General features: G+C 47.8%; 1 protein-coding gene across 1 annotated transcript in view; it reads left to right on the top strand.

Annotated features, from left to right (window-relative positions):
- The first annotated feature begins 196 nt into the window (after positions 1-196).
- The window catches only part of SREBF2 (sterol regulatory element binding transcription factor 2), a 59,028-nt gene continuing 39,794 nt past the window's right edge, over positions 197-19,430 (top strand). Inside the window, exon 1 of the mRNA XM_058741160.1 lies at positions 197-456. Coding sequence (XP_058597143.1) covers positions 369-456 — 88 coding nt within the window. The 5' untranslated portion in view covers positions 197-368. The remainder of the gene's footprint in view (positions 457-19,430) is intronic.

The raw sequence follows: 19,430 nt of genomic DNA, 5'->3' as shown, positions 1-19,430 counted from the left end.
GCCCTCACTTCGCATTTGCTACGAGCCCTCGCGGGGCGGGGCCTCGCTATGCAAATCTGAGCTGCTGATCGATGACGCGCCATCACCCCACGCGCCGCTTCGCGCGCTGATTGGCCACGACGAGCCTGGTCCCATTGACAACAAACAAGGGGGGCGCGCGGCCTGGAGGCGGGGCCGCAGAGGGCGCGGGTTGGGGCGGGGGAATCCCGCCCCGCCCCTCCCGCGCGGCGCAAACATGGCGGCGGCTGGCACCGGCCGGTGAGGCGGTACCGGGAGGGGGCTGTTGGGTGTCATGGGCGGTGGCGGCGGCACCGCCCCCGCGTCTCCCTGAGCGGGACGGTAGGGGGGCCTCCGCGCCGAGCCGGGCGATGGACGAGAGTGGCGAGCTGGGAGGTCTGGAGACCATGGAGACGCTCACAGAGCTGGGTGACGAGCTGACCCTGGGGGACATCGACGGTGAGTGGTAGGTGGGTGGGTGGGAGTGCGGGGGCGCGCGGGGAGGAAGGGGTTACGGCAGCGCGCGGGTGCGCGTGCGCCCACCCCCCGCAGCCCTGGCTCGCGCGGGAAGCATCGGCACGCGCGGTCGGCCCGGCGGAACCCAACCCTTCGGAGTGCTGCGGGTTTGGGTCCCCGCCCGGCCGCTCGGTTCTGCGGTGCCGCGTGTCCGGAAGCGGAGCGGGGGTCGTGGGGCCGGGGGCGCGGAGCTGGGGGCCTCGCGAGCGCCCTGCGGGAGCAGCCCGAGGAGAGCGCGCGGCCGCCGCCTCCCTCGCGCGCCTACACGCGCCGCGCCAGGTCCCGCTCTCCCGTTGCCCGCAGCTCCGCGTCGCACCTGTCACTCCCCGCCCGGCCGCGGGGGCGGCTTTGGGATTACCGAAATAGGGTCCCCAGGCTCCGCGCTCTCCTCTCTGGCCCTCCGGGGGGTGACTTGGCGGCCGGGTCACTTGGCGCTCTGGGAAACTTTGGGCAGGGAGCTCCTGCGGAAGCAAGTTGCTGATGAAAGCGAGCGGTGGCGGCAGAGTATGGACGCTTCTCTCCGGGATGGAGACTCGGGCGCTCCTGCTATCGCGCTGCAGAGGGAATTGAGCAGCAAGAATTTTGAGTTGTGGCCCTTCGGGGACAGGCTGGGGAGCGGGTAGCCTTTGTTCCGGCGACCTTAAGAGCGGAGTGGAAGAGCTGGTAGGAGCCCAGGGATTCTCTCTTGCAATGCTCTCATTTTGTGACCATGGAAAGCCAAAGTTTGGAGAAGGTCAGTTACTTGCCCAAGGTCTACCAGCTGGTTATAGAGCCCAGTTCCTGAGCCAGTGTCACTATAGCAGGCTTTCATCTGACACTTGGGAGTGAGGAGTCCAATGAATAGGTTAATAACCATAATAATAACTCTCAGTAGTTGGGCTCTTCTGATAGTCCCCAAATTCTTTATATTATTTCACTTATGCCTCCCTACAATCCCATGGTAGACAGAGGCCAGATGTTTACTTGTACAAGGTCACTAACCTTAAATTGTCCAGAACCCATGGTCTTAAGCAGTAACTCAAGTGCATTGTGCTCATGAGTTTTATAAAGTCCTGTCATGTCCAGGATTTCACTACAGTCTTGCCCGCAGAAACGACAGCTACATCCCTGTTGTACAGATGAAGAAACTGAGGCGCAGAGAATTCTCTTCTAGGGGAAGAGATAAGTGACAGCAGTTAATTGAAAAGAATGTTTCCCATTTTGCTTCTGTAACATTTAACTCCTTGGCTTGTCCTTGCCTTCTGTTTCAGGTCATCCTGGCAGTGAGCTAAGACCCTTAATTGAAGCCCCAAGTCTTCCCACAGATTTTCCCCCAAAGTGCTCCTAAATACAGAGATGTGTTAACAAACGGAGGAGAGAGGTTCTTGAACTTAAGAAGCACAGCTAACATGTTTTGAGCATGTGTGTGCCAGACACTGTGTTAAGCACTCATACACATGAATGTTCTCAATCCTTAACAACAGTTTCACCAGGTAGAGACATCTGTTTTACTACTCTCATCCCCTTTCATAGATCCCGAAACAGAGGCTCAAGGTGGTTCATTAACTTACCCAAGGTTACCCAGCCAGTAAGAAGTATGCCTAAGGCTGCCTGCCAGCAAGCTCGCCAGAAGACATTCATGTGCATTTTGCCTTCTCATTCCATAACCAGTTCCTGTTTCTCTTAGTTTGTAATGTGTTCACTTATCTAATGGCCAAGTATTAGCCTTTTCCCCGTAGATTTCTGAGTAAAATGTACATTCTGGAAACTTAGTGCAGTGGTTCAGTGGCTTCAGGGGTCCCCATACCAGATTTGGGAAAAAGTGACTCCCTGCCTTCAGTTGGTCAGCAAGTATTCAAGTGCCAGCTGTGGTTTCTGAGCTGTAGGGAACATGAAAGATAGGAAAGAAGATTTTATGGCCTCATGGAGCCTAAGAGGAATAACAGTAAAACCGTAATGCTCAGTATAGAATAGCTTACAGTTGCTCAGAGCAATAAGTGAAAGTCAGCATTGAGGGAGCTGGTCAAGGCTGGCATACCAGGAAGACCACTCCAAGGACGTGGACTTTGACTGGGTTTTGGAGCACAAGAAGGGTTGGGCAGGCTGAAGGCCAGTGGTCTGCAGTTACAAATATTCCTGAATTCTTATGCATCCGTTCCCCCTCCAGAAGTTCAGCTCCATGAGTGCCAGGTCCTTCTGTTTCCTTCATGCTGTATTTCTAGCACTTAGAATAAGTATTTGTGGACTACCTGAATGAATCTAGTGACCTTGGGCTGGGCAGGATTCTAAGTTGTACTAGACACAGCCTTTGGGGTTGGGTTAGATCAGGGGTAACCTGCCCCGTTGTTTCCAGAGCCAGTCAGGTAAGGAAGAAGAGACCATGAGAATGAATAAATATACTTTGTGTGTGTGTGTTGGGGGGTGGTGTGCAGTTTGCATAGCTTGCAGCCTGGGGATTTCATGTCTGCCTCCTGGAAGACCAGTTGGGCAAGATCCTTCCCTGGGCAGCCTCATCTGTGCTGTCATCTATGAGTGCCCTTCAAAGATGTGAGTCCATGGAGGCCACATCCATTCATTTATTCAGCACATGTCTTGAGTGGCTCCTAAGTACCCCTACGATGGACAGAGTGTTGAGGATAGCTTTGAGCAAGACATCCACGTTCTCTTCCCTCTCAGTGAACTTAAATTCTTGAGGGAAGAAACACAAGAAGAACAAATCACTTAAATGAATAGCTCTGGCAGGACACGTGAAGAAAATAACACGGGTTCATGTTATACAGAATGACTAGGGCAGACTAATTCAGGTGAGGGAGGCCTCTTGGCAAAGGGATCTGCCATTTCTTTTTCAGGAGGTACCCAAGTCAGGATTTTTATGTGAAATGTCCACATTTTTAAATGGTGGCTCCAAGTGGTTGGTTGTTTTTTTTAAAGAAACATACTGTAGGCCCAACAAAGCATGATATGTCAGTTGGTCTCCAGGGCCCCCGTTCCACCGCAGGATGATCTGCTGTCCCAGGCCTCCGGTCCTCTGATGATAGAGTATCTAGGGCACTTTCTTTTATGGTGGATAGCCGCGTCATGAGAAAGCGCCTCACGTGTTGTAATAAACCAGGTCTTCTGCAAAGGCAGAGAGGGGAGAGATTTTTCCACCGGGATCAGGAAAGGCACAATGACAGAGGTGTCCTTCCCATAAGACCCAAAAGGGTGGGTGGCAGAATCATGACCATCACATGGCTGCTTTAGAGATCGAGGATTACTAGTGAGTTCTTGGACCACGCGGTGTGTATAAGGCAACGGTAGAAGATAAGGTCTGAAAGGTGTGTTGGAGCCAAACTGGGGGGGTCTTCATACCTGATGCACATGTTTTGTGGAATGTGGAGAGGGACCTGCTGAGGATTTTGAACTAGGGAAATGACGCATCAATCACAGGTTTTAAGAGAATTCAGCTGTGGTGATGGGCAAGGAGGATTGGAGTCAGGGAGCCCAGTTTAGGAGGGAATTGCAGCTATTTGGGTGTGAGGTGATAATACTAAGGGGGTGATGGGGTTTGGATAGGAAGTGGCCATTGTGCAAGATGGTGGACATAACAGGCTGGGGCCTCAGTGAAGACCTTGCCCTGAAGGCAGAGGAGAGGTGGAATTCTATGATCCCATCAGGGCTTTGATCCTCCGGCATTGAGACAGTTCAGAAGCCAGCAGGAAGAGCTGGCTTGGGGAGATGATAAACATTTGTCTTAAATGTGCAGTGGTTGAGGTGCTGGTGGACGGGAGGTCATCCACTAGGAAATCAGGGCCAGTTATCCAGGAAAAGGTCAAAGCCGGGGATGGAGACTGAACAGTAGTTACTGTGGAGTTGAGGCTAGAGGTGAGAGAAGGTAGAACTGGGAAGTCAGGTCAGGTGAGGAAAGTGTGATAGAAAACTGAAGGAAGGTGAACTTTTCAAGGAGTGGTTAGTGGATGCCAGGGATCATGCTGCAGAGGACAGCAGGGATGACGAGGCCATGAAAGGAGTCATGGGATTTGGCAGTTGGGAGGTCGGCCTTTGACAGAGAAGTCAGATGAAGGGGTCCAAGTCTAGATGAGCCAAAAAGAGGTCGGGAGTGAGTGGATGATGGCAAGTAGAGGCAGCTGTTTTCTTTGGAGAAGGGTCAAGAAACTTTTCAGTGAGCTATTTTACTTTTTGTCCTTGTGGATCGGTCTGTTCTGAACACTTCACAGAAATGGAATATGTGGCCTCCTTCCCTTAGCATGGCTTTAAGGTTCATCAGTGTTGCAGCAGAGTGTTCCCTTGTGTGGATACATCGTGTTTTATTTGTCCATTCATCAGTTGACCAACATTTAGGCTGTTTCTACTTTTGAACTGTTATAAATGAAGCTGCTGTGAACATTTGTGTGCAGGAGTTTGTCTGGACATAGCCTTTTGTTTCTCGTGTGTAGATCCCCTACCTTTTTTTTTATTTAAAAAAAAATTTTTTTTGTTTTTAACATTTATTCACCTTTGAGAGACAGAGAGAGACAGAGCGTGAGCAGGGGAGGGACAGAGAGAGAGGGAGATACAGAAGCAGAAGCAGGCTCCAGGCTCTGAGCTGTCAGCACAGAGCCCGGCGCGGGGCTTGAACCCATGAACGGGGAGACCATGACCTGAGCCAAAGTCGGACACTTAACCGACTGAGCCACCCTGGCGCCCCGATCCTCTACGTTTTTTGTTGCTGTTTGTATTTTTCCTAGACCCTGTAATAGTACCGGTTATTCACTTGCTTAACTTTCTGTGTTCTCTCAATGAATTCTGCCCTAGTTCTTGTGACAGCAACTCTCAATATGAAGTTAGCTCCTTTTACCCCCTTGTCGCTCCCTCTTTTTTGCCCCATCTGATGTTTGTCTAGCTCCGCTGTCCCGCACTTATCCTGGGATTACCTTAGTCATCACCCTGGGGAGTGATAATTGAAGCCACTGGTCCCTAGGTGGTATTTTTTCACTCCCTCATTTTGATGGAGCACATCCTCCAGCAGCTTCTTCAGAAAGAGTACATTAGAAGTAAATTTAGGGTGGGGGTGGGGGGCCTTGTCTGTCTTACAATATCTTTGTTCTGACCTCATGTCAATTTGATAGTTGGGATGAGTTTGGAATTTTAGGTTGGACCTAATTTTATATCAGAAGTTTGATGGGGCTCCTAGGTGACTCGTCAGTTAAGCGTCTGTCTTCAGCTCGGTTCACGAGTGTGAGCCTCTCCTCTGGCTCTCTGCTGTCAGCTCAGAGCCTGGAGGCTGCTTCAGATTCTGTCTCCCTCTCTCTCTGCCCCTCCCCCGCTCGCACTTGGTCAGTCTCTCTCTCTCTCTCTCTCTCTCTCTCTCTCTCTCTCTCTCAAAAATAAAAACATTAAAAGAAATGAAAAAAGAAAAAGTTTCAAGGCATCGCCTAATTGTCTTCTAGCTTCTGCTCATTGAGATCTGATACCAATTGATTCCCGATCCTTCATGTGCCAGCTGTTTTCTCCTCTGGAAGTTTGTAAGGTCTTTATCCTGGGTTTCTGAATTCCATGGCAATACACACTGATGTGACTGAATTGTCAGTCGCTGTCTCTACTTCGTGGGCTCTGGTGGGGGTGGGGGTGGGGCTCACTGTGTCAGATACCCGCATTCACGCAGTCCTCCTGCTGGTAGCCCACGCGGTGCCCCAGCCTGCGGAACTTCCTTCCCGTTCTGGAGCCTTTGGGTGGCACTGCCTTGTCCTCGGCTGTCTTCTCCCTGCGGTCAGCTGCATCTTTGAAAGAGACCCCGACACCAGCCGGCAGTGAAGGGGTACTCTGCAGAGGTGTTGTGTGAGCCCCCGGCCAGGGTGTCCGCATCTGGTGGGGAGTTTGGCGTGGCCAACTGGGTGAGCCAGGGGTGAGTGTTGGGAGGGTGTGGCCAACACCCCACTGGGAGGTGAGGAGAGGTGTGGAAACCAAACACGTTTCTCCGGTGAGTCATACTTGGGGAAACTGCTCAGTGAGGTAAAGCACAGATCTACTTTTCTACCCCTGTGTATAGCTTTTTCAAGACAAACTTTGTTTTGACACTTGAGTATACATCACTGTGGTTAATGTCTGGGTTGAAAGTACAGCTGTTGCTCACAGCTTATTTATTTTCTACCCGGTTTTAGCTCCTGATCTGCTCTCATCCAGTTCCATTTCCTGGGATATAAAGTTTTCCGGGGTCGCTCGCTCCAGCCACTGAACCAGTCTCCTTGGGTTTCTCCTCCCTCCCGGGTGTGTTTGGCTTTGCCCTTGACAAACACTCTCACTCACACCCTTCGGCCTAATGTTCACTGAACAGTCTTTTCTGTTGTTCTCCTACTCAGCTCATGTATTGGCATTTTTTAAAAATATATTTTTGTATTTGTCTCCACTGGATCTCTTCTGTCCTCCATTTCATAGTTGAAAAAGTTCTTAAAAAACTTTATTCAAAAAAGCGCGTTCTGATGATCAAATCGTCTGTCTGTATCTCCTGGATGCTGTCTGAGCTTGATTAACACGTGCACGAATTGTTACAACATTTTCACTGACAGGTTGCTAGATGTTGAAACAGTTGAGCTTTAATAGACGGATGATCCCGCCTAACCCCCCACCCTTCACCCCCCACCCCCCTGCACCGGCAGGCCCTTGCATATCCATGTCCCTGCAGGACAATAAATACCATTGTCCTGAACACGACGAGCAAGTCACTCTGGAGAGAGCTCCGCGACACAAGGGGTGACGGCTCCTTCACCCTGCCAGCCGTAGCCCTTCTAATGTTTGAAACTCTCCAGTTGCTGTAAATTACTGTGATTACTGTGGTGATTGGGACTTAACCACTTGGAAAATATCTTTATTTTTTTGAAAAGGCAATACATTCGTGTGGCAAAATTAAAAAATGTGAGAAAGGACTGTGAAGAGTCATGTCCCTGCCCTGCTCCCATTTGCTTAGCACCCACCAGCCCCGCCTCCTCGCAAGTAATTCATTCTTAAGTTTCTTTACCTTCTTCAAAACTTCCTTAATGCAAATATAAGCAGATAAGCATGGCTTTTAATATTTGCTCCCCTTTTTATCCCTACACAGGGAGCATGCTACAAGCTCTGTTCTGCACCTTGCCTTTGTTGTTTTTCTTTTTTTTTTTTTTCACTTAACTACGTATATCAGAGATCTTTCCAGTCTTCAGGGCTGCATGGTTTTCCATTGCACAGATGTACTGCTGTGCTTTCATTCATCCAGTCCTTTTCTGATGGACGTTTCAGGGTGCTTCCAGTCCTACTATTAAAGACAGTGCTGTGGCGACTAGCTTTGTACACTCGTCATTTTCACACACGTGTGGGTGTAAGCGCGGGATAAAGGACCAGAAGCGGGATTGCTGGGTCGGAGTGGGGCTGGTGATGATCTCCATCACAGATGCCACAAGAGTCAAATGATGGGGAACATATAAAAGGAAGGGGCAGCAACTAACATTCTGTTCTGGCTCCACACGTTTGTGGTTTTGAGAGACCCCGTGAAACTGCTGTCCACAGAAGATGTGCGAGTGTATGCCCACCACGGTGTGTAGGAGAGCGCCTGTGCCCGTCAGCTTCCCGGCGGAGTCTAGACTCTGGTCCCTTTATTCCGCCTGACTTTGCCACACGGGTGCCAGTTTAGAGCTCACGCCATCCCTTCTCCCTCCCCCCATAATATACAGACCCCTCCGTCCTGGCCTCCCAGTGCCTCACTTTTCTGTATTCAGGACCACTGGACAGTGAGTAGCGACCAGCTTTCTGAACGATCCCTTCCTCTGCCTCAGATGTTCCTTCGCTTGCCTGGGACGCTCGTGGTTCAGACTGGCTGACACCTCTGCCGCTTCCATCTCGTTTGCTTGCTCTCTCTACTTTTCAAATTGCCCCTTAATGTACAGCAGTTCCTTATTTTCGGCTCTCTGCTTTGGGGGACTTGAAAACTGGTTTCTTGTTTTAGGTGGTTCCATTGGGACTTTCTTCTCTGCCTGCGCTCTCTTTCATGTAGTTTCTTGGCGGCAGCCCTTGCCGCCCCCGAGATTTCAGTGCGTCCTCTCTGAAAAAATTTTGGGGGCTTTCCATCACTATAAGTGGTGTTCTGGAAGTTGCTTCCTTTCACCGTAATTCTCTTACGGCTACTTTTCACCCAAATCGGCAGGCATTTTAGGAAGTACCCTTTGTTAAGAATAGTTGTCTTCATAATACCTTCCTTTGAACCTTAAGTCATTGGTGTTCCCTAGGAGAATGTGATTCATCTTTTTCTTTATTAGTTATTGACTGTCCCTGCAGTCGCCTCTATTTTTCCATCCGTCACCAGGTTTTGAAATCACTGTGTCTGCAGCACCAGCTGTGGGCCCAGCAGCGTCTAGTCAGACCCGCAGTTCGGACCTTTACCTAGGGCCTGTGTTGAGCTGGGCTTTGGATACCGTGCTGGCAGGGTAAGCGAGGACCCTGCCCTCACACAGTGTGTATGGCCCTTTACCTGTGTTGTCTTCTAAAACATTGTTGCTTTAAAAAAAAATTTTTATGTTTATTTTTGAGAGAGAGACACAGAGCGTGAGCAGGGGAGGGGCAGAGAGAGAGACACACACACAGAATCTGAAGCAGGCTCCAGGCTCTGAGCTGTCAGCACAGAGTCCCTTGTGGGGCTTGAACTCACGAAGTGTGCGATCATGACCTGAGCCGAAGTCGGACACCCAACCGACCGAGCCACCCAAGCACCCCAAAATGTTGTTGCTTTTAATCCTGTCTCCTGATTCTGTGGAATGTACAGATGAGAAACCGAGGCCCAGATCACACAACTCGTAAGTGGTAGAAAGGTGGCTTCAGTCCAGACGGGTCTAACTCCAAACCCCATGTACTTTCCTTGTGTCTTGTGCCAGCCACATCTCTGTCTGATGTGGCTTCCAAGTTGCAAACACAAGATGGTGTGTGGTGGGCTAAGGCCAGAGAGACCCGGGATCCTCTGCTCAGGTACACACTTGGTGACATGTGTTTACCAAGAGGGGTCTGCTCTGTGCTAGTGCTTCAAGTGACCTTCCCTGTGTCCGCAGCACTTCTCGGAGCCTTCGTTTCTGCTGTATGGTGGGGACTGGGGACATCTATGTCACAGGTGCTCCAAGAATTAAGGGAGCCAAAGCACATAAAGGGAAGGAGGCAGGAACTGACATTCTCCTTTGACTCTATCTGAGAATGAATAAGGAAGTTCACTTTGCAAGTTGACTTTTAGGACCAAAGGGCCTTTTTTTAGAATACGGCATTTTTTTCCTTTCGTAAGGGCTTTTGTAGGTGTGGTGGGCGGGACACAAAGGACGAGTCACAGAGTGCAGGGTAAAGTGTTGCACGTCTGGACCACAGTATTCAAAGGTTAAACTTGGTTGACTTGATGGAATTTTTTAAAGAGTAGCTAGATCCCAGAGCCTGGGCCTCCAGGTAAGGGTCCCTGGGGAACCTCTGTTTAGAAACTAATCCTAAACCATTGACTGGTTTGGAAACTGGAAAAGCAGAGCTTTCTGAATTCCTTAGGCCTTTGGAATTGCTAATGAATACGTGTCTAAATGTCCCTTATAATCTGGCTGCTGCATCTGGCCTGTGAAACTGGTCTGTTGGGTTCAGAGTCTGGTTTGGACCAGTGATGAAATCCCGACTGCTGAACCAGATGCAGAGCTGCCTAAGCTGGCGTCTGCTCAGTTCAGGCCCTCTCTGTCCCACAGCAAAAGGGAAACCATGCTTCTTGCTAAGTGTGAAATTGATGGTGAAGCCTTATACTTCACAAAAGGCCTTCTGATACATTTGTCTCTCTAACAGTGCTGTGAGGTAGATGCTTCCTTTTTCTTCCCATTTTGCAGATGAGACATTGAGACTGATAAAATAATTTGCCCAGGATTCCCCATGCTGATGGAGTCGGGAGTTGACTTTGGGCCTTCTAACATGGGATCCCAGATACTTTTCTGCCCCATGGGAATGAGGTGGGGTGTGTCCTGACTCAGGAAGGCTGTCTAGGAACCCCTTCTGGTCAGAAGTTATTTTGAAAAAATTTAATACGGTTTTTAAAACGTGTTCAAACCAGTTCAGCATGAGTGAGTATCTGTTATATGCCCAGCACAGCATTAGACTCTTGGGGTATTGGAGGTGAGTGAAACAGTCCCGACTTTCAGGGAGCTGACATCTAAACAACCAGACAATACAAAGTGAAATGCAACAGAGGCCATAACAGAGAAGCAAACTCCAAGTAGTGTTTTGAGCACTAAGGAAGGGAATTAGCAGTATCTTCACAGGGACTTCGACATTTGAGCTGAGATGTGAGGGAAGAATGAATAGAACTTTACAAGGGAAAAGTGTCGTGATGTTCTTTTTGACAGAGTTGGACCAGACTTGGGAGTAATTTGGCACGTTCTGGGAACATGTGATTCACCGTGGGATCAAGGTTCTCAAACTGTAACGTGTCTAAGAACCCACCAGGGTGCACCTCCTGAGATCTGAGTGTGGGAGGTCTGGGATGGCACCCAGGAGGGACACCTAACTAGTGGAAAGGTGGATCAGAGGAATTTTCTTGTGGAGGTACCATATAAGCTGAGGTCTTCAGGCTAGATAAAGGGGCAGGAGAGAGGAGTCATATTCTAGGCCGAGGGAACAGCCCTTTGGAAAGGCATTTGGGTGTGTGGGTGATTTACAGACTACAATCTTGATAACTGTGTTTGTTATCTTTCTCAAACATGCTTTTGACCCGGTCCCTCCCTCTTGTGCTTCAGTGTGCTCTGTATCAGTCTGGAGGCTGGGTGGTGAGTCGCAGAAACTGCGTCTGGCTAGCCTGAACAGAAAAGGAGTTTATTGGAAGGACAGTGGTGCGCGGACTGACCGGAAAGCTGCAGAGCCCGACTTGGAAAATGGGCCCGAACCAAGGGAGGCTCAGGAGCTAAGGATAGCCTTAGGATAGCCTTAGGAGCTGAGGATAGCCCAGGGGCAACAGGGTTAGGACCCCACCGCTGCTGCTCTCCTGGGTCACTCCAGCAAGAGTCATGCTCCTGGTGCGGGTATGCATGAATCAGGGCTGCCTGGTGGGAAACCTCACCTGCCACCAAGACCACTCACGGGGGTTCTCCGAAAGGAAGAGCAGGGTGCTGATGGGAGGGTTGGGTTGAATGATGGACAAACAACGGAAGTGCCAGTGTCCACTGCATTTTCTGTGCCTCTCCTTGCCTCCAAAATAAGATCCAATGCCTTATGGTGCCATTAAGGCCTTTTAGAACATGACTGTAAGCCGCTCCACTTCTCTACTCTGTTGCACGTTCTCTGCCCTTCAGCAGCTTGCAGGGCATTTCATGGTGCTGTGGTGGTTTTTCTCAGCCTGTTCCCTGTCTGTCATGACCTTCCTTCTCTCTTAACTCCTAAAACTCTTTATCCACTGCCTGCCAGTGTGGATCAGTCCTTCCTCTACCCTCAGACAGCCTTTCCTTTCTTTTTTCTTTTTAAGTCTTTTTTATTCTTTAAGTAGGCTCCATGCCCAACGTGGGACCTGAACTCATGATCCCGAGACCAAGAGTCAGATGCTCCACCAACTGAGCCAGCCAGGCGCCCCCTCTGACGGCCCTCTCTTTGTGAGGCACTTGTCTGTTCTTGCCCTTGTCACAGTGGAGGAGAGTTGGTTGGGTTTTCCCTTTGAGATGGGAAGGTGGGGAGGGAACCACACCCCTTTGGAATCCTTGCCCTGGGCTGGGACCCATGCTAGGTGCTCAGCATCCTCCAGCCCCCAGCAACATAGCACACAGTGTCTGTGGGTGCTGGGTGGGTGTTCATAGCACAACTTAATAATCTGCTTTGTGAGTATTTGTTTTGTCCTTAGTCTCAGGGAGGGCAGTGAGTGGAAGGATGGGATGGTGGGTTGTTGGGGTCTTTCACCTTTGCCTGACTGGTTTTAGAACTGAACAAGGTTGAGATCCCCTGCTGTGGAGACTGTGCCCCCAGGAGAGTCGGGAGGGTGGTTCAGCTTGCACCTGACTTTGTTGACACTCGGTTGGTTATCTGGCACCATGAAGTGCGATGCCCTTGTCTTCTAGAACAGGACAATGCAGGATTGGTTCCTGGGAGTCTTGCTGTCCACATCTTGCTCACCTTTCAGTCTCTTGTTCCAGGAGAGTGAAAGAGCAGCGGTGCAGGGTGGGAGCAGGTGAAGACAGGAAATACAGGAAGACCTGAGATGACGCTCCTGCCCTTCCCAGGTGGGGGATGTGGGCTCTTATTCATGAGTGAGGCACCCAACGAGCATCTGCCTGATTCCAGGGTCTGTTTGGTGACATCCATTCAATAATGGAGCCAAAGCATCTGTACAGTGTGGTGCCTGAGACTTGACCTCAAATTACAGCTCCACTACCTGCCGACTGGGTGACGTAGGACAAGTTCCTTAACCTCTCTGTGTCTCATTTTCGTTGTCAGTGCAGTGGAAACGATAATGGTATCCGCCTCAAAGTGTTGTGAGATGAAATGAGAAAACTATGCAAAGCGCTTAACGCAATTGCCGACGCACAGTAAGAGCTTAGTAAATGTTAACAATTACTGTACTATTTTTATTATTGCTACTACTGATTGCCTCAAGATTTTTCTTATTCTCAGAGTCTAGTCCTGACCTCTTTCTAAGAGCAGACATTGCAAAGTCCTAAATGGAAAAAGAGGGACAGCCTTTCAAATGTGGGGTGCCAACAATCTGATGCCTCTAACTTGCCTAAGGATTGGGAGGCCTAGGTTCGCCGGCTGGGATCCAGGGTGGGGCTTTTGCATGGGTGGTGCGGCTGGCTGGCTCACTGACTGCAGCATTGTGAGGCCTGGGCCGTGAGGCGGGGCATCCACGATGAAGGACTTCCGGAGAGGAAGCCCCAAGGTGTGGTTGTTGGGGCAACTTCTGGTGCAGGGTGCTTGTGAAAAGAGCACAGTCTTTGGAAGAGGAAGAGGACGAGGTTCCTACCTCACTGCCGCTCGCTTGCCCACCTGCCTAAGACTGTGTGCAAAATCACCCCCTTTTTGGACTTGGACTTGTTTCTTCCTGTGTAACCACCACCATCACTTTTCAAGAACTTATGTGTCAGGCACTGTTCTAAGTACTTTACACGTATGGACTCTTTTTTAAAAGAGGACTTGAATCCACCACTTCACAGGGTAATTTGAAGATATATACCACAGTATGTGTGAAAGTGCCAGCCAGGTGTTAAAAGCAAAAACAACTGGGAGACAGTGCTAATGAGGTTCTCTTCCAGTAAAAAACAAAAACAAAAAACATATTTAAACTTGGTGTATAAATATATACTCACACACAAACAGGTAAATAGCAGTAAAAATCAACAACAACAAAGGCTTTTTAAGCAACATGCTATCTATACAGGTTCTTCTTGCATTGTGCACCTCTTTATCTTAACACTTGGTGCCTGGCCCTGGCAGATGTTTGCCCAGGGTTTCGCCATCAGAACATGTGCCTCTTTTGAAGCGTTTAGTTTTGTGTCTGGCGCATAGCAAACTCAGTTAATGTTTCTTGAATGCGTGTCTTAAAGGATGTGTCTTTACTGATTTAAAAAGACTGTTCTAGAAAGAGCATCTTGTCGAGGCAGAAAGTCTCATTTGGAGAATAATTTAATCATTTGGGTAGGAAGGTGTGCTCACAAACAAATAGCCAGGCAAAAATATCTCTCCCCTGTTCCCTCGGTGAGTCAGTTACATGCATGCTTACCCTGAGATTAACCTTCCATTAGCTTTGAACTTAATATTGGAAGTAATGAGATGGATTACATAAGCACCCCCCTCGACACCCCTTTCCCCAAATTCTCCTTACTTTATTGTCACTCCAGGTCTCTCTGCATCTTTCTCCCAAGTGGTGATGAGCATAACTGTAAAATCTAAGAAATGTTTGTTTTGTAGAGGAAAATAGCATAGAGGAGAAGCTCAGACCTAAATACAATCTCAGTTCAAATCTTGGTTCAGCCACTTTGTAGTTTATGGGGGGAGGGGGGAGCTTGGGCAAGTTATTTAATTTATTTGAACCTTATTTTCCACACTTATTAATAATACTGGTCTTAGGGTTTATATAAAGTACTAAGTATCAGTGTGATAGCTATTACTGTGTTGTCCACACAGAATCAATATGAAATGAATTTGATTTTAGTCATAACCACCTCTGTAATTTTTAAAAAAAATTTTTTTTTTAACGTTTATTTTTGAGACAGAGAGAGACAGAGCATGAACGGGGGAGTGTCAGAGAGAGAGAGACACACAGAATCTGAAACAGGCTCCAGGCTCTGAGCTGTCAGCAAAGAGCCCGACGCGGGGCTCAAACTCACGGACCGCGAGATAATGACCTGAGCTGAAGTCGGACGCTTAACCGACCGAGCCACCCAGGCGCCCCGGTAATTTTAAATAAAATGTAAATGTGATTTCCAGTTAGAAAATAAGTTTATTAGTTTTGTTGCAGAGTTATTTTTGCTTTTAAACATCAATAGCATGACCACTGACTTTTTTTCAGGGGTTAAACTAGAATCTAACCTGGAGATGACACCCTTTAGTGTTTGTTGTGTTAAAAAAAAAAAAAAAAACAGTAACAACAACAACAACAAAAACAGGTGTCTGGTTGGCTCAGTTGGTTAAGTGTCCAACTCTTGATTTTGGTTCAGGTCATGATCTCATGGTTGTGGGATCAAGCCCAATGTTGGGCTCTGTGCTGGGTGAGGAGACTGCTTGGAATTCTCTCTCTCTCTCTCTCTCTCTCTCTCTCTCTCTATCTCTATCTCTATCTCTCTCTCTCCACCCCCCCCCCGTCTCTCTCCCCTCACCCTGTCCTCCCTCTGCCCCTTGTTCACTCGTTCTCTCTCTCTCAAAAAAAAAAATATTATTATTTAAAAATTTTAAAAACAACACTGAAAGAATCAAATACATTTTTATGTTCTAGATGTATGGACAGGAGTATATATGGACAGGAAAATAAATGTAAAATGTGTATATATCAGAGTTTGGATTATTCCCATACTTACAAGAAAATTAGCCTCAGGGAGATTTTTTTCCCAAAGGCAGCACAGCAGTTACAGTCACAGATTCATGGTTCGGTTTTGCTAACAGATAGCCAGGTCTTCTTCAGCCAGTACTCTTTGAACTTCTACTTGGGAATCCCTTTTCGGTTTGGCCTTCTGGTTAGTTCTTGGTTTAGCTTTTTTTTGATATTCTGCTTTTCTCCCTTAATATGATTCTTTGCCACACTTCCTTCACACAGTCTCCAGGAGGTGGCCTGTTTCCCAATGTGGACCATCTTTTAGAACCTCATATGTAACCAGACCTTTTCTTTAATCAGTTTTCAGAAGATTCTCTTCATCAGTTGATGAAGTTATCCAAGTTTCTGTTTCAGCTATGCGGATACCCTCTCAAGTCAGAATTCAGCCCTGAGTTTGTGCTCAGAATGATACTTAATGCGTTCACAACGTTAGGGGGTTCTGGGGAAGCCAGCAGCCCCCTTGTACAAACCAGCATGAGCAGCCGCTGAGCCAGAGGGATTTCTCTTCCCAGAACATTGTTGGATGACTCACTGTTCCTTCTTTAATAAAGAGAAGGACCAAGTTCATCACCATGAGCTATAGAATAACCTGTCATGATTTGATCCTGACTCCTGCCCAGCCCGGTGCCCTGGCAGTTGTCCATTCTCTTCAGCAGCCCACTGTGCCAGCTCTGTGCCTCCAAGCCTTGGTTTCTGAAATTCCCTGGGCCTAGAATTCCCTTTGTGTGCCCAGCAGCCTTCAGTCCAGTTCCCACAAGAGGCCGTTCCACCTGCACCTTCCCTGTGTCCTCCTTGCTGCTGTGATTGTGAATTTTTTATCATCTCTCTAGGCCAGCACACAGTGGGTGCTCCACACGTTTTAATCCTTTCGCATTTACATACCCACTTCACCAAAAGTAGAAGCTTTGCAGAAATAGCAGATTTGTCCAGATTTCCCAGGATAACCTGAATTTCAGAAATATCTTGTCCCATTGTGAGGTGACATGTCCCTTCCAGTTTTGGTTCAGAAAGCATAAATGCCATTTTTACAGATTGCATGAAAGTTGCTTTGGGGAGCATTTCAGTGAATTGATGCCAGTGTTTTTAACTGCCAGAATGGTTAGTACTTGGAGGAGTTTAGGGGAGTGGAAGATTTTGTCCATGTGCTTGTGAAGCATAATCTATAAGAAAAGCATTAAAAAATATACGTTCCTGTATGTAATGTGGCAAGATAAAATTTTTTGAATATTAAAAACCTACTCTTAGCTAACATATCAGCACATATCAGAGATTTGTTAACATTATTAATGAGAAAACCATCAGGATGACAAAGCTGGATCAAAAGAGAATGTAAGAAACTGATATTTACATAGTTTTTACAAAAAAGGATGCAGGAATAAGATTGCAAGTTTAGATGCAGAACTGGTTAACGTCCTACAGGGCAATACAAACATAGTTTATCTTTTTTACCAGAGAGAAATCATTCGCAATCTAACAATTTTCTACAAGTGAACATCTAACTTTACCTAATCTGTGATAAATAGCAGGTCAAAACAAGTTTGTTTTGGGGTGCCTGGGTGGCTCAGTCGGTTGAGCGACCGACTTCGGCTCAGGTCATGATCTCACGGTTTGAGAGTTCGAGCCCCGCATCGGGCTCTGTGCTGATGGCTCAGAGCCTGGAGCCTGCTTCTGATTCTGTGTCTCCCTCTCTCTCTGCCCCTCCCCCTCATGCTCTGTCTCTCTCTGTCTCAGAAATAAATAAATATTAAATTTAAAAAAATAAGTTTGTTTCCACAGAGCATCGGATGACCTTTAGTAGGCACGGTAAGTACTATTACCTGTACTATGACTGTAAAGGGACACAGTATGATATATATATATCCACACACACACACTGCTTTGTTTTCAAGTTTTGGATAATTTTTCTTAAATCATAATTGGGTTCAAGAGCTCAAAGATGGCTGGGTCTGAGGTAGAGAAGAGTCCTTGTTGAAAGTCATTTAAGTGGTTTTGAAATGGAATTATGGAATTCAGAAAGGAAGAGGGTGGTAAGGAGCAGAAAAGGTGTGCTATGGCAGTCACATTCAGGAAAGATCTCCTCCCCAACTCCCCTCCCCCCACAAAGGCATGTACGGATAAAAGGAGGGGGTATTTTTTCCCCCAGGTGGATGATGAGCGAAGGTGAGTGGGAAGTGAAATTCCTAGGAGTAGGAGGGAGCAATTGGCAGGAAGTTTTGAAACTTGTGTTTAAGAGATTTGATTTGATTTGAAAGACTGTTGGACCAACAAGATACTCACAGAAGACACTTGTCACTGGGTAGGAGGCTGTGGTTGAAATCAAGGCAGAGTATGGAAGTGAAGCAAAGAGATAACTGTGATACCATGAAAAGAGGCTTGCCAGGAGTTCATAGTAAACTTAGGGCAGAGGGAAGAAGAAGAAAGAACAGTTGAAGGGGGTGCTGAAGATCACTCTCCTGGTTGAAACTGAGAGCTGGCTCAGGTCTCCTGCTGTGTTGGACCAGAGAGTTCAGGACTGGCCAGCCGGGACTTTTTGAGGCTGCCCCTAACATCCAGCTGGGCAGATAGGAAGAGAGAGATATAGGGAGAGGAGACCAGAAGACCATTTGAGAATGACTTTGGCTTCCCTTTGTGCTTTCTTTTTCTCTTAATTTTCAGATGTTTTATTTTATTATGTAATATTTGATATATGCAGTGACACATTTCTGTGTTATGAAACACAGGCATTTGAGAACCCCCACCTCCCTGCCCAATTTTCTTTTGTGGTTTCTTTGCCAGTAAAAAGAGTTTACTCATCCCTCGCTTAAAATATAGGATGCCTGAGTCACTAGTTTGCCATCCTGTGTCATTCAGCCCTCCTCCAGACTCCCTGTCCCCCAGGAAGGTGACCCAGAATCCCCTTGAAGTGCATGATGCTGTCCCTGTGCTCTGAGTGTTTTAGCAAATGTGCCCCCTGGTGTTTGAAGTGATTTTAGGCACCCGGTTGCCTGTGATAAGTGTCCCTGTGTTCCTTATATTCTTGCATTTCAGGGTTTCTGCGTTGATGGGTTTAGTCAACAGCCCAGTTCTTGAACTGCTCTCCTGGGTGACCTGAATGGGGGTAACTAACGTTTCAGGTCCCGAGAACGCAGTGGTGATCACAGATAGCAAAATGGAGGAAGGAAAAGTTATCTATTGACCCTCAGGTGTGATACTGGTTTGATTTTTTTTTTTTTAATGTTTATTTATTTTTGAGACAGAGAGAGACAGAGCATGAATGGGGGAGGGCCAGAGAGAGAGGGAGACACAGAATCTGAAGCAGGCTCCAGGCTCTGAGCTACCAGCACAGAGCCTGACGTGGGGCTCGAACTCACGAACCGTGAGATCATGACCTGAGCCGAAGTCGGACGCTTAACTGACTGAGCCACCCAGGCGCCCCTGATTTTTTTTTTTTTTTGATCCTAGGAGGGAAGATAAGATCTTCAGCTTGAAAGCAGGATACTTGTTTCTTAAGCGCACTTGTTGTGAATTAACTTTTGTGATTACCTCCCTCTCGCTCACTGGTTGTGGTCCATCTGATTCCCATCAGCCTGCAAACATCATACACCATACTTATTTCTGTGTTCTTATGCCTGTTGGCCAGATCCAGTGTGAAAGATTAAATGAACAACACATGAAGAAAGTTTAGGTGAATATCCTTACAATCTTTGGGATGAGGGACTTTTTAAGTGTAACACAAAAACCATGTCATTTCATTACACAATATTAGCATTTATATACAGTCAGTTCTGCCATAATGCAACATATACCTTCATTAAAAATCATTGCACTAAGGGGCGCCTGGGTGGCTCAGTTGGTTAAGTGTCCGACTTCAGCTCAGGTCACGATCTCGCGGTTCGTGAGTTCAAGCCCCGCGTTGGGCTCTGGGCTGATGGCTCAGAGCCTG

This window comes from Neofelis nebulosa, chromosome 8, assembly GCF_028018385.1.
Source record: "Neofelis nebulosa isolate mNeoNeb1 chromosome 8, mNeoNeb1.pri, whole genome shotgun sequence".
NCBI lineage: Eukaryota > Metazoa > Chordata > Mammalia > Carnivora > Felidae > Neofelis > Neofelis nebulosa.
Note: the sequence above shows the minus strand (reverse complement) of the source record. Positions and strands in the feature narration are given on the sequence as shown.